General features: G+C 33.8%; 1 protein-coding gene across 1 annotated transcript in view; it reads left to right on the top strand.

Annotated features, from left to right (window-relative positions):
• Nucleotides 1–13612, top strand: part of Mmp16 (matrix metallopeptidase 16) — a 252987-nt gene extending 239375 nt beyond the window's left edge. Inside the window, exon 10 of the mRNA XM_003479993.5 lies at nt 4182–13612. Within this exon, the coding sequence (XP_003480041.3) occupies nt 4182–4516 (335 nt within the window). The 3' untranslated portion in view covers nt 4517–13612. The remainder of the gene's footprint in view (nt 1–4181) is intronic.
• The last annotated feature ends 539 nt before the right edge of the window (nt 13613–14151 follow it).

Below are 14151 nucleotides of genomic sequence, written 5' to 3'. Positions count from 1 at the left end.
TATTATTAAAGGCTATATGTAATATTTTAATATGGAGTATGTAGATACCTTTGAAATAATCTCACCTACATTTCTTTTTAAAATCCTCTAAAGAAGCCTATGTATGGTGACACGTGCCTGTAATCCCAGTATTTGAGGGGCTGAGGCAGGAGGATTGCTTGCAAGTTCAAGGCCAGACTGAACTGTATAGTAAAACCCTATCACAAAAAAAAAGAAGTACCTGTAAAGACAATAATAACAAATATATGTGGGACAGGAACAGCCCTTAAGAGGAAGATATTAGTGCAGGCTGAGACACAAAGACACTCGGTGATAATTCATATTAAAGGTTGTCATTTTCCATATATTTTTTGGTGTAGAGTTTTGGCAGACAATAAAGATCCCTGGTCCATATGGTCAGACTACAGTGTATGTAGAATCACTTAACAGTACAAAACAACATGACTTGTATATGATATGTCGGTCATAAAATAAAATATGATGGAGTACTGAAACATTTTCACTCATATGACATTGCAGGAATCCATTGTTAAAGGAATTATTTCCCAATGGTAATTTTTTTGAATCCAGAACCTTAAAATTAAACTACACATTTGTATGTTTTCACATTAAGGTGAAATATGCTTCCCCATAATGTCTGCTCTGTAATATTGTTTCTGCCATTTTATGTCAGTGAAATAACCTGACCATCTGGTATCATTTGAATGTCTACTTTGTGTCAGCTGTGTTAAAAGAATTCTTAAATGGCCTCCATAAATACCTCTTTAACCAACACTATTTTTTAACAATATCAGTTTGCATAAGTCACTCTTGATCATAAAGCTAGTAACCTCTATACCTAATTCTTAAAAGTTTAACATTTTATCTCTAATGAATGTGTTATAATATACTGTCTCCAAAGGTAAATATGTATATTTCTATATTTTATTGTTAATAATAACTATCTAGTATATCTGGTTATAGTTTTCATTTAGTCATACTGATCTCACCCAAGTTTCCTTAGTGTGCGGTTTTCTGAGCCATCTCCCTCATGTGATTCACTAAAACTATATTAATGTAACAGTTTTCTTATTTCCCTTCTTTCATATTTCCTTGTGTTTTTCTGCTTCACTTTTTGTTTTCCCTAAAATAACTACAATAATCCATATGATATTTGATCGATGCAGTATACATTGGAATAATGGTGTTTTTAAAACAACTACATGGGCTTTAACTACTAAAATCAAAATGAAAAATACCCACTTCCTTCAGTTAATTTTTATATTAATTGTTATAAAGTCATGCCTCTCAAGCATTCTATATTTTCTTTTTCCAGTTTCAATTTTGAAGAAAACATACAAGATCCCAGAGTTAATACTCAGCCCCAGGATGTTTAGCCTATAATTTTAATTCTTGGTTAATTCTGTTTCATTGCTTACGCTCTTAAAATCTAGAAGTTTATTCACATAAATATTTCCATAAGACTCTCTTTGTCCATTAACATTTACTGAGCACTAATTAATTTAACCAATAAATATGTAAGAGCAGAGAAGAGAACAGAAGTCATTGGAGAACATCCAAGTTATAACATAACAGCTCTGGGGGACTGTCCCATTGCATTATTAACATGAGACAAAAACAATCTCCAGTAAGGTCCAATCACATATAAGAGAAAAAAACATTAAGTAACACCTTATGACCCCATTAATTTTGTGTTTCAAATGTTTTATTCTTTTTGTTGGAAGATGAGGTGAGTACTGGGGATGAAACTCAGGGGTGCTCTACCATTTAACTACATGCCCAGTCCATTCTATTTCTTATTTTGAGACAAAATCTCACTAAGTTGTCCCAGCTAGACCTTAACCTGAACTCTTACTTCATTGGCTTCCCGAGTACTGTGCCCGAGATTATAACAATGTCCCATCACACTTGGCCCAAAATTTCCCTTCTTAGTAAGCATAGCATACATAGGAATATAACAGTATACCTGCTTTTTTTTTTTAAATGCAGGTACCTAAACACTTCTTTAGCTAACTAATATTTCATAAACGTTAGGTATTTTTTGTCAGGGGATACCAGGAATCAAACTCACAACCCTGCTTGCCAGGCAGCTGCTTATGCTGCTGAGCTACATCCCTGGCCCATATTTCATAAATGAAAAAACACAAAATTACTGGATGTGATGTAGTTTTCAGATTCACTGTAATATAACATGACATAATATAACATATTCAGTATAATATAACATAATTATATTACCGCAATCAGACTTTTCAAATGCATTATTTACTTTATAGTGACTGGATTTTTTTTCTAATGTTTGGATCCAGTGACTATAAATACTACCCCTATATATGTAATAAGTTACTACAAAGTATGAAAATGAGAATTATTAACTTTTGTCTGATACCCAGTAGCTTTGTAGTAATTACCTTTGGCTTAAAATTGAAGATTAGTACTGTTTCAGAAATTCCAAATTATAAACATAAAATGTATGTTCACTTATTTTGAAGCATTGTTTAATTCTAAATCAATGCCTTCATTCAGCTCTGATCACCTAACATGCTGTTACTTGGCAGGCCCTCAGCATGTCTTCATCCAAGCTTCTTGAGTAATTACATTGGATTTCATTAGAGTGATCAAATACCAGCTCCCTGCAGAAAAATTTGAATCTACACACACCTGTTTTCATTTGGCAAGTTGTTCCAATTACAAAACTATCCTTTGAAATTAAAAGCAACAGCAGATTTTTATGGCATTGGACAGAATGATTTCCAAGATGAGGTGGCCTGAAGTGATGGTCTGTCCTTTCTGAAATTTCATGTGAGATGTCACAGTTCTTCATATCAAGAGTTAGGTCTATTGCAACATTTCTTGTTTAATTTGGAAATATCATTCAGTGTGCAGCTCTAGATTTAGACCAAGATTTAAATCCTGCTTCCTCAAGACTTTAGGAATTTTTTGTTTTCCTTCTGAACCTTAATACAGTTGCCTGAGAAGAATGAGTAATTAATTATAATTGACATAATGGCCATGAGGATTGAAAGAGTTCATATACAATAAGCTTACAGCACTGTGATTCTCCCATAAATTCTCCATAAAATAGGAAAATACCTTCATTAATGATTATGAACACTTAAGTATCCTTTATATTAAAAGTAGATAACTCTAAAAATACATTTTAAAGTAATTAAAGTGCTATGTTCAGAAATGCTGTGTGTATGTCTTAAAAATTGAGAAAACCATCCTAAGGAAATTGAGACAAAATGAGAAAACCATCCTAAGGAAATTATTATGACCTTATAAAATCTATAATTTGCAGCCATAATATATGTCTGAAAAGACTCAAATAACTCCTACACAGATTGAGTTATTTGAGTCTTCCATAGGCCATGTCATCTTTCATGAATTATAAGTTACTTAGATACATTGAAATGAACATGTTTGCTTAGATTCTGTTTCTATAAAGATGAATAATGGCTTTAAATGTTCCCAGCAATAATGCTAGCTGACAAAAAGTTAGCTTAAACTAAGTAAAAAAAGTTAAATGAAGGGAACAAAATAGTGAAAACAGAACCAAAAATGAGGTTAGTGTACATAATACTGCAAATATCTATTTATTTGTTAAGATTCCTAGCAGACCAAACACCTGCTGTCTGATGATTTATGATGCTTTCTTCAAGTGACAAAAAGAAACTTGCTGTTTAGGAGGAGTACAGGTGTCTAATGCTAAAATGATGAGAAATTTCCCTTGAAGTGTAAAGTGAGAAGCTTTTGTAAAATGTATTGAGCAGTGTCCTCAGTGGTAGTCTGCAGATAAACAGTGCTGTTTCAGCATCTTTCAGTGTAGGTTGATATTATCACACTAATGTGTAATTCCGTGACAACATTCCTGCAAGCCAGGAAAAGGATAAAGTTCTCTTTCTAGTGCAGAGTAGGAGTAGATACATAGAGTTTGGTCTTGTGCCAGTTCTCTTTAGATAACATTTCTCCACCCTCCTCTTTGCTGAGCTTTCCTTTGGTCGTTAGAAGACATGATTTCCGGAACACAGCAGCCAGGGCTACTGCAAAACAGCTGACTGTATTTTCTTCCTATGAAAATTGAAGCACCTTAAGATATTTAAGCAATAGCCTATTTCATTAATATTTCTAACCATGCACACTTTCACAACTAAATTCTATCCATTTGTGTTTTCCCCCAGGCTTTACATATTTCTACAAAGGAAAGGAATATTGGAAGTTCAACAACCAGATACTCAAGGTAGAACCTGGATATCCAAGATCCATCCTCAAGGATTTTATGGGCTGTGATGGACCAACGGACAGAGTTAAAGAAGGACACATCCCACCAGATGATGTAGACATTGTCATTAAACTGGACAACACAGCCAGCACTGTGAAAGCCATAGCTATTGTCATTCCCTGCATCTTGGCCTTATGCCTCCTTGTATTGGTTTACACTGTGTTCCAGTTCAAGAGGAAAGGAACACCCCGCCACATACTGTACTGTAAACGCTCTATGCAAGAGTGGGTGTGATGTAGGGTTTTCTTTTTCTTTCTTTCTTTTCCAGAAGTTTGTGGTAACTTGAGATTCAAGACAAGAGCTGTTATGCTGTTTCCTAGCTAGGAGCAGGCTTGTGGCAGCCTGGTTCGGGGCTGACCTTCCACACCAGAAGGTTGCTGGTCCTGCACATGAGTGGAGACACACTCATGGGGAAGATTCCATGATGCACAGTATCTGCCGTTCTTCAGTCCTTTGTCTTTCTTTGTCATGCAGTTCTAGGCCTTTTCTCTGCACGCTCAATGCCCAGTAAAATTTCAGGATTACCTGAAGAAGAGGAAAAAGAATATGAAGAAAAGATTCTTCTTAAAATTTTCTAATATTATTTTATTCCTGAAGTCCATTTATGGGACAGAAAACATAAAAGGAAGCAAAACAGAAACCCCACAATTTTTATTTTTGCTTTAAATCAAAGGAAAAAAAAGTTTTAAAAAAATCCACAATTGAACTTTCAAGAAAGTGTGAAGACCCAAAACAGCTTTGTCTCCAAAGAAGATAGCTCTGTGACTGCTATGGATAGTCTCCTGCGCATCATTCAGTCAGGTGGGAGATCTGGAAAACACATGCAGGACTTCAGACCGTTGGGACAGCCATTTTCCAACAAACAAGGGGCCAAAATATCTGCAATATAGTAACAGCCTTAATAATACATCCATTTTTCATTTTCTACAGCTGTTCTCAGCTACGTCCTCAATGTTTCATCACATTTATATTCATAGCTATCTTCCAACCGGATCTTTTAATTGTTTGAAGTATTTCTAAACCCCTTCTTGCCACCTGACCCCAACATCGTTGTGATGATCTGCCCTGGTTGTATTAGGCAATTGCCCCAGGCCTTCCATGGGTCTGTCAGGAATATTCATTACAAAGCAGAGCAAAAAGCATTGTGTCTCTGAAGTAGATTAAGTGACAGTCATTTTACAAGGATTGACGAGTCTCGTGAATACATTGGTGTAACCCTTTGAGAACTATCAGACTTGCTTTAAGATTCTTACTATCCAGTGAGAGCTAGAACTAGGCAATGGTAAAACTATGACAGGTTGAAGAAGTTCCAGTTTTTATAACATGTTCTCTGATCTCTTGTAATTCCTAAGTGATTTACAGCACTACATAAATGCATTTATAATGAACAGAAATGATGTTACTTGCCAAACATTTTCTGGCAAATAAAAGTGATATTTTGTTAACAGTATCTCATAAGAGTGAAATTTTATTTCAATCACTGGTTATCATAATCTAAGCCTTTTCTTCCCTTAGACATATTGAATTTTTATTTTAAAACCCACTGCATGAAAATTCAATTTGCCTTGATACAGTGCAGTTAACATTGCCACTTAAACATGAATTAAAATGATGACTGAGATTGCATGAATGTCCTCCAGTGCATTATCTATTGCATGTCAACCATAGTTCTCAAAGGGTTAGTGTGGCTTCTGACATTTAGCCATCCATTTGATTACTGACAGAGCCAAGAGACCACCAAAGCATTTCATTGTTGAGTGTAATTTGTCCTAACAGCAGTATTGTCATTTTCATGTGACCTGCAGAGCAGGTTTGTATCAATATTTTTTTCCTAGAGAAAAGTCAGCAACTGACAGACCTCTTTATTGATTTTTAGGAGCTGCTTCTTGCAGTGAAAGGCTTTGCAGCCACTGGGCTGTGAACTTATTAGAGATGGTCAGAAGGAGTGCACCCCGTGAGGTAGACGCTGGCTTTGTGTGAAAGCCGGCTTTTGAGGGGATTAGCTTTTGAAACAATGAACAGCTTGCCTTGAACTTGATTATTGATCTGTTGACTGTCATTAACAACAACTTAAACATTGTCTTCTGTGAAAATTTTCCTTGAAGAGTCCTGTTCTATGTTTTTGCCCTTTGACCTTTAACTTGCAAACTGGCACAAACTGAAAGAATTTTGCTGTGGCTTCTCTGTTGGGTTTTGAATTGTTCTCTAAAACCTAGTAAGCACGAGCTGTTTCCCTAAAGCGGAGAGAGAAAGGGTGTGGGCAGTGCGTCTGCGGTGGACACTTTGCTCCTAACATGCACACTCTCAAAAATGCCCTATAGGTAGAAGTGACTTATTTTCCTTTCATATAATTTCAAGCCTAAGTAAGTTCTTCATCATTTTATTACAAATTATTAAAAACTATAGGGGAAAAAAAACCTCAAATACTTGAATGGCCAGTGTGGCTTTTATATAAAGCAGGAATTTTATACTAGTGAAAATTTCTTACTCATTTGCTAATAATACACATTTCCAGATGATTTTTACTGAGTGTAGGTATACATTCTTATTTGGAAATGGATAGTTTGGCTGCCTTGAATTTATATTTATACTCAACATAGCATGAAAATTAGAATGTCTTTTGGTTAAACTACATGTTTATGACTTGGTTGGGGGAAATATTTTCTAATCATGGGTGGCATGCTGGAAGGCCTCGCAGATCTGAGCATACTGTAACTCTAAGAAAGAAAAAAAGGCAGTTAGTAAAGAGGAGTGGCTTTACAGCAAAACATCATGCAATGCAGACTGGATTTTAATAGATGAAGATCAAAAAAGAGAGGGCCACGAAAGCAAGGAGAGAGAACCAGAATCAACCCCGTAGCTTTACTTCAGTGCTTCCATTCTAGATGATGCTGGTATTATAAAGTTAATCACTGTTGCTGAGCATAGAGGAGTTTATATAAGCTTGTTTATGTAGTGTTTCCTGATAGAAAGGTTTAATCCTTTCAGGACCTTGATGTCTAAAAAAAAAAAAAAGAAAAAAAATATTGGAAACTATATTTTGCTAAAGATAGAAATGCGGAACTGTGTCATTTTGGGACATGTGCAAATCACTGAGGAACTCCATCAATCTACATTGAAAAAATTTTTCTCTAGACTGAGAAACAGAATAAGCAATCTATTTCCTCTTTATTCGTTCATCACAATATCATGATTCACCACAAGACTGTAAGTATACAAGGGCTAGAAAATAATCATAGCATTAAGAAGGAAGGTGTCTATCATTTTGCTTGAATCCTGGTAAAAGTCATGGATGAGGTTTGGGTCATATTAATTTGAATATGAGAAGAGTTTTATGTGATAAGAAAAAGCATAGGAGGTTGCTGTCTTGACTAGAATGTTTATCAGACTGTAAGAATGCAAGAAATAAAATAATAAGTACAGTGTAATCACAAACATTGAATTTCCATTTGTTTATTGTATACCAGGCACTTTGCGAGTAAGGTTGCTGCCTCCTTTTCCACTTGAAATTTGGAAAAATGTGTCAGTTCTTAGAGAATAGTGAAAGGGAGGGTAACTGTGGCCTAGCACATGAGAATTGTAATTAAAAATCAATGTATAGTAATTTACATGGGTCAACAATGCACTGTGTCAGCTCAGTATCAGTAGTGATATGCACCTTTCAAGCGTTTTTCAACATCTCATCACAAGTAATGCAGAAGTTCAGACCTAGGTTTTCCCAAATAAAGTGAAAACACATTCATTCTCACACAAAATAATCTTTCTGTTTCATTATTTCTTGTAATTTAATATTGACACAGATTTAAACCAGAAAGTTGTTTACATAAAATGATTTCATAACTTATAATTTTAATGAAATATTGTTTTGTATGTTACTACTTTAGCTGAATGGTGTATTAAAATAGCTAATCAGCTTGAAATCTCTGGGAGGCAGTAATTCCTCATCAGACCTTTTGAAAAAGTTGTAAATTTAACTATTGGCCCATTTCAGAACAAAATGTCTATGGGCAACCACAGTCATTCCAAGTGACTATGAATGCCTTTACAATTATAAAAACTACATAGTGAAATTAAAGAACATTGTATATTACTAGTAAAGATAATTTCTGCTAGCTAAGAGAGCAATATTTTACTGAATCATATGTAATAATTTACTAAGTAATGATTACTCCCCAAAAAATTACCAAGTAAGAAAGGATACAGACTGATTTACTGAAATTAGCAAATGTTAATTTTATTAGTCATATTGCCTATAATTTTTTATTGAAACGTAATTTGGCTTTTCATCTACTCTGTAGTTATTTCCTTTCTGTGTGATTTTAAGACACAATGTAGTGGGTGAAACATTACCCAAATTTCACTGGCAGTTACAATTTATGAATGATGGTGTATATACTGAATCCTAGGGATAATCATGTAATATTTGCAAGTGATACATATTGTGTTGATATCTCTAGTATGGTACAAATACAGACCAGTACTTTGTGGCTCTTACAGTAGAATAACCAGTGTGTCCATATTGACTCAACTCAGTGTGCTGTTTGAAGAGGAATGGATATTATTTATAAATAGACTTGTTAAACAAGAGTCATGAAAATGATCTTTTAAAAAAGTTTTTGGAATTATTTCCAAAAACTAATAAAGGTCGTGATTTATTGATGTGTTGAGTCTGTGAAATTGTAGTATATAACAAAACAATCTTGGGGATGACAGGCTTTTGCAGAAGACACAGCGAAAGGTTTCTGATGTTTTTAAGAGTATATTCCAAAGTGTTACAATGTCAAACAGAGCATACCTTTTAACCCAAAAATGTCAAATTCAGATGACCTTTTACAAATAGCCGTAACTACAGTTTCAGTTAAAACATGAGATCACAAAAGGTGTCAAGTCAAATCATACTGAAAAATGTAACCATTGCATTGGACTTGGTGCACTTTCGTGATACTGATTTATTACCACCACAGGAAATGAGTGGCAGAACATAAATAGGTTCCACTTTCCTGAGAAGCACCTGTAGCTATATCAGAAAACTTCAAACAGTTTTAGTTTAAAAATGAGGACTTTAGGTAATAAAGAAAGCACCACCAAGGGACAGTATCAACAAATATGAAAGCTAAATATTTAATAAGTGGAGGAGGAGGAAAAATGGAAAGACATACTCTAATACTCTTTAAAGCAACTGGAAATTTTACCTTAGCAAGTATAAAAATAGTGAAAAATGCACCTTCCAACTCTTCTCACTAGTGATATATCAGTGTATATATTTAGCCAGTGGTCATTAGATGTTATCTTCCTAAACACATCTGATAATCATGCATTGCCTCAGAGGCCAAAATTGTCAGAAGTAGGTGTTCTGTAACCTCAATTGGAAAAGTATATAATATTAGAATCCCCTGAGCAAAGCCATCCCCTAGGATAGAAGTTTACCTCAATAGTCATATAATACAAAACACTTGGCATAGTAGCAAAAAAGTTGCCTTAGTGTTATAGTCTCATCTGATTGTAACCTTTGACAATAAAGTACCACTCGAATCATTTTTCATGTTTCCTATTGATGTACTTTTGAGGTGACTCTGAAATAGTTCATGTCAGACTAACCATGTCCAATTACAAACATCTTTTCAACATATGTCTGCTTTGAAATTCAAGCCAATAGTATAGAAAGCCTAAAAATGAATACTGATTTGGTAAGTTACAGAAATTGAAGGAAAAATGTGGTATTGCAAAATTCATGATAATTTTCTGGGTAGAAGACAAAAGTAGCAGCCTTCAGTTTTGCAAGAGAGCTATGAGTTTATAACTAACTGGACATGACATGCATCTTTTGTAGCACAATGCTAATTCTTTATACCACATAAGAATATAAAACCAAAAGAGCCTTTGTGCTATAACAAAGACTTCACAGGCATTCAAGAAAATTGAGGGCATAACTAGTAATTCATGGTCAGAATATAATATGTACAAAAATTAACATGAAATACACTTCTATTTGGAAATGTTAAGGATGCTATTCCTTTTTAGTTTAAAGAGTAGCATGTCTTCAAATTTTTTCTTACACTAACATAAGAAGGGCGATAACATTCAAGTTTGTACTCAATATGTCCTTACATTAAAGGGCATATTGGACAGTATAAGAACATGTCATAAACTAGAACGTTGTGCTAATTCACAAAACTTTACCATGTGCTCTGCTGTAGAGCTAGTTTTATATGCCCTTAAGAAGGGAAAATAGCAGTTAAATATAAGTATGAAAATATGATAACACTATCATGTTAGGTCACTAAGCTTCAGAACAAAAGATCACTAATCTTTAGTTCATTTAGAAAACCTGGAGACAATGGTGAACAAAAATGAAATAAGAAACTTTTTGACTAATGAAGATGTATACTGACAATTTTATTCACGTTTTTTTACCCATGAAAAGAAGCATCACTTGCCATTGAGACATTTTTGTAGCTCTTGGACTTTAGCTAGAATGAGTCCCAGGCAAAGTGTCTTTTGACACAGGCATCTTTAGACATGCCTTCTATATGATGAAGCTTTGGTCAGATGTGACTGCATGGTAGGACGCTTCCTCCTAGTATGACATGGTGCTGCTTGTATTTGCCACCTTTTATATGAATGTATATTGCTACATTGGCCTGTCTTGCCAGGACCTGTATGAATGAAGCCTGGTGTGAGCTACCTGCTTGAGAAGTCAGTAGGATGCATGTTTTGTTTGCTGTCCTGTAATGCCAATTTGAACTTGTTTCCTCTCTATAGTTAACGGCTCAGTTCTGAGATTAAACACACTTTGCTTGAATGAATGATTTTTTGTATAATTCAAAATTTATCTTTAAATCAGTGCCATAATTTATTTGCTATCACTGCGAGAATATCACAGAGGACACACTTCTGTCTTCTTACACCTCTTCAAAATATACAATTGCTTGCATAAAATTGAATTTTTAGTCCTTTTTGTCACTTACTGCATATCTAACATAGAATTCGTTATTCTTTGCTATGTTCATAAATACAATATTTCACAATCTTACTTTCAAATCAACATAGTTTCCAGACAAAGGTGAGCGTATGCCTGGTTTTTCTGCTTCTTTGAATCAGATCATTATTTGTTTGCTTTCTGTTTGTCACCCAAAAGTAAGATGGTTTGGAGGAATAACTTGAACTGAACAGCATTGTGTATTTGAGATAATTTCCAGGAAATATGTCTTTGTTCTTCAGTATTTTGCTGCAGAAATTTCATGCAAATACTTACTCCTTGTACATTTCACATGCCTCAGTCTCCTTCATTAGTTTCTAACTTTTTAAGAGCTGTTCCTTGAGAAAAGTGAAATGGTGAGTATAATGGCCATTGTTTATTGACAAGGCAGCTAAGGAAATTTGTTTTGGAAAGTGCATCATGAATGAATATACAGTAAAGTAAGTATAACACAGTGTTCAGTTTAAGGTACACGGGGACATGAATGTCTGAAGCCTTGATTCTTTGCTCTATTCCCTTCACAAATAAAGTGCATATATACTAGAAAGAGAGATAGAATAAAAGAATTAGGAGTATGATAGCAGAGCTGTTGGCTGCCTTGGTTTGGACTGCATCAGCATTGCTATCGTTGGCCTCTATTTTCAGAGGTTTTAGAGAGTTGGCCGTAAAAGATTGCTTTGCTTCAAGCTTAAAAGTCTTAAAAGATTTTTATCTTATGTATCTAATTTTAAACAAATATGTCTTGTTTTTATATTACAGGAGGGAATGGAGTTTAATAGTTCAATTTTGCGCTAATGTAACTTTTAATAAACTTAAATTTTTAACAAAACCATAAAACCAAATTAGTTCATAGTCTGTTGATTTTTTTTAAACCAAATATTATTGACATTGAGAAATTTGCCTGCTTCATCAGTGTAGTTACCTATCTTCAAGATGTTTTAAAACTTGTATATCTTACTAGCATCCTGATTCCAGTAGTGGATCAGTATGATAAGAATGGAGATTTATGACATGCATATGAGCTATCTAGTGATATAGATTTGGAAATATAGTGTATATATAATATATATAGATAGATTTACTAGGTAGACTAAGGAGAGAACGCTCCTATGAATTTAGTTTGTCAAATAAATATCATATATTTAAAGAATTGCACAGACATTATATTTCAGAGTCCAAATGAGATGCAAATAATTGCAAAGAAAAGTTATCTCATGGGTTAAACAATATACATTTTATAGCTTCTTATAAAAATAATTTTCCTTCCTATATTGCAATTATGGAAAATTAAAAGAATTAAAATTAATACAGATTTTGTTTTAAATAACATTATACTGTGAAGCAGAGAGAAACACCAGGAAATTAAAAATTTAGGCCATTATGTTGTGGCTGTCTGAAAAAACTTTAATTCCCCATAATATCTTTAGTTATGGCAAGATTATTAAAATCTATCTCTAAGTATCTAGATTGCTCATATTACACTCTACACTGTCTTATTTTTTTTAAATATGTAGTTTTCAATGTGCAAGGAATGAAACATTTCATTTATTTGCTGAATGAGTTCTAAAGTTGATAAGTTGTGACTTTCACTTACACAGAATTCTGTACATTTCTCCCATTCTAAATCTGGCATATATATAGATTTTTTTTTCAGATGGCTTCTACAGACAAACACAAAGCTTGTTTGTGTGCAAATACATGGCTAATTAAATGGTGCTAAAGTGTATTATGACTGTCAGATATAATCAGGCAAAATTTTGTGGTGCTTAAATTAATTTTTCATTGATTTTCTTGATCAGTGCATTGAACAGTGTTTATTTACAAATTGTCTTTTATTAATAAATCAAGGCCTCATAGCACATTGTTAAATAAAATGGTTGACTAGTCTATGTAAAGGCTCACCAAGCTATTATCTCTTAACACCTTACAATGTTGCGCCATTAAAGGTCAAGGGATCATGCTATTAATCCCATTGCTTTAGTACCATTAACATGACTGAACATTTTCACAAAGTACTTATGTTTACAATGCTATAACCCTTTGACTGCTGCGGCAACCTTTAACCACACATGTCACAAGCTAGAATCATCAGCATGGTTCTTGCCATGGCAATCAAAGAGTTAAGGGCTGTGCAGTGATTTGTTTTGTATTTATTAATTTATATTTATTTCATTTCCATTCAAGGAGGGGACTTGGGGTGGGGCAGTTTTTGTCTGCTGTAAGTGTCTTAACCTAGGGAAGGGTTAAATGGCTTTTTATACTATTGCATCTTCTGTATTTACCATCAATTCATTGTGTTGTAATTTTAAAAACCTGTCAATAAATAAGAGAACAGAAAAATGGTTCCTAGACATTGTGGTTTTACTCAATGAATGATTATCATATTTATGACAGATACATAGCATATGATCAATAGCAATAGATGTTACTGTCTACGTCTTCCATATCATTATGAAACAAAATAAAAATACTTGAATAACTTAGGGGAAAAATCTCCTGTAAATTTCCCCAAATTAACAAAAACGTTGACATTGACCACATCAACTGCAAAATTGTCTAATGACTAGCTAAATCCATATAATCTTTATCCAGGGTAAGAACAGAAAATAAAACTACCTCAAATGTATTTTAGGCAAATGCCACTGAACATAGGATATATGAAGATTTTTGAGAATACTTGAAAGTGATAAAATGTAGTGTTTCAGACAGGTAAATACAATCTATTATTTAAAGTCAAGAATTGTGACTATCTAGGTCAACTTAAACTAAGAAATTATTTTCTTATTCAAAACTTTGGCAGTTCTATCTAATTGTTTCTCTTCTTCTTCTTTTTTTTTTTTTAATTTATTTGTCTGGTTATTTTTGTATGGTGCTTGAGATTGAACCCAGG

This window comes from Cavia porcellus, unplaced genomic scaffold (assembly GCF_034190915.1).
Source record: "Cavia porcellus strain 051 isolate PalLab524CR breed Dunkin Hartley unplaced genomic scaffold, mCavPor4.1 scaffold_10, whole genome shotgun sequence".
NCBI lineage: Eukaryota > Metazoa > Chordata > Mammalia > Rodentia > Caviidae > Cavia > Cavia porcellus.
The sequence above is the reverse complement of the archived record's forward strand: the minus strand, read 5'-3'. Positions and strand labels throughout refer to the sequence as shown.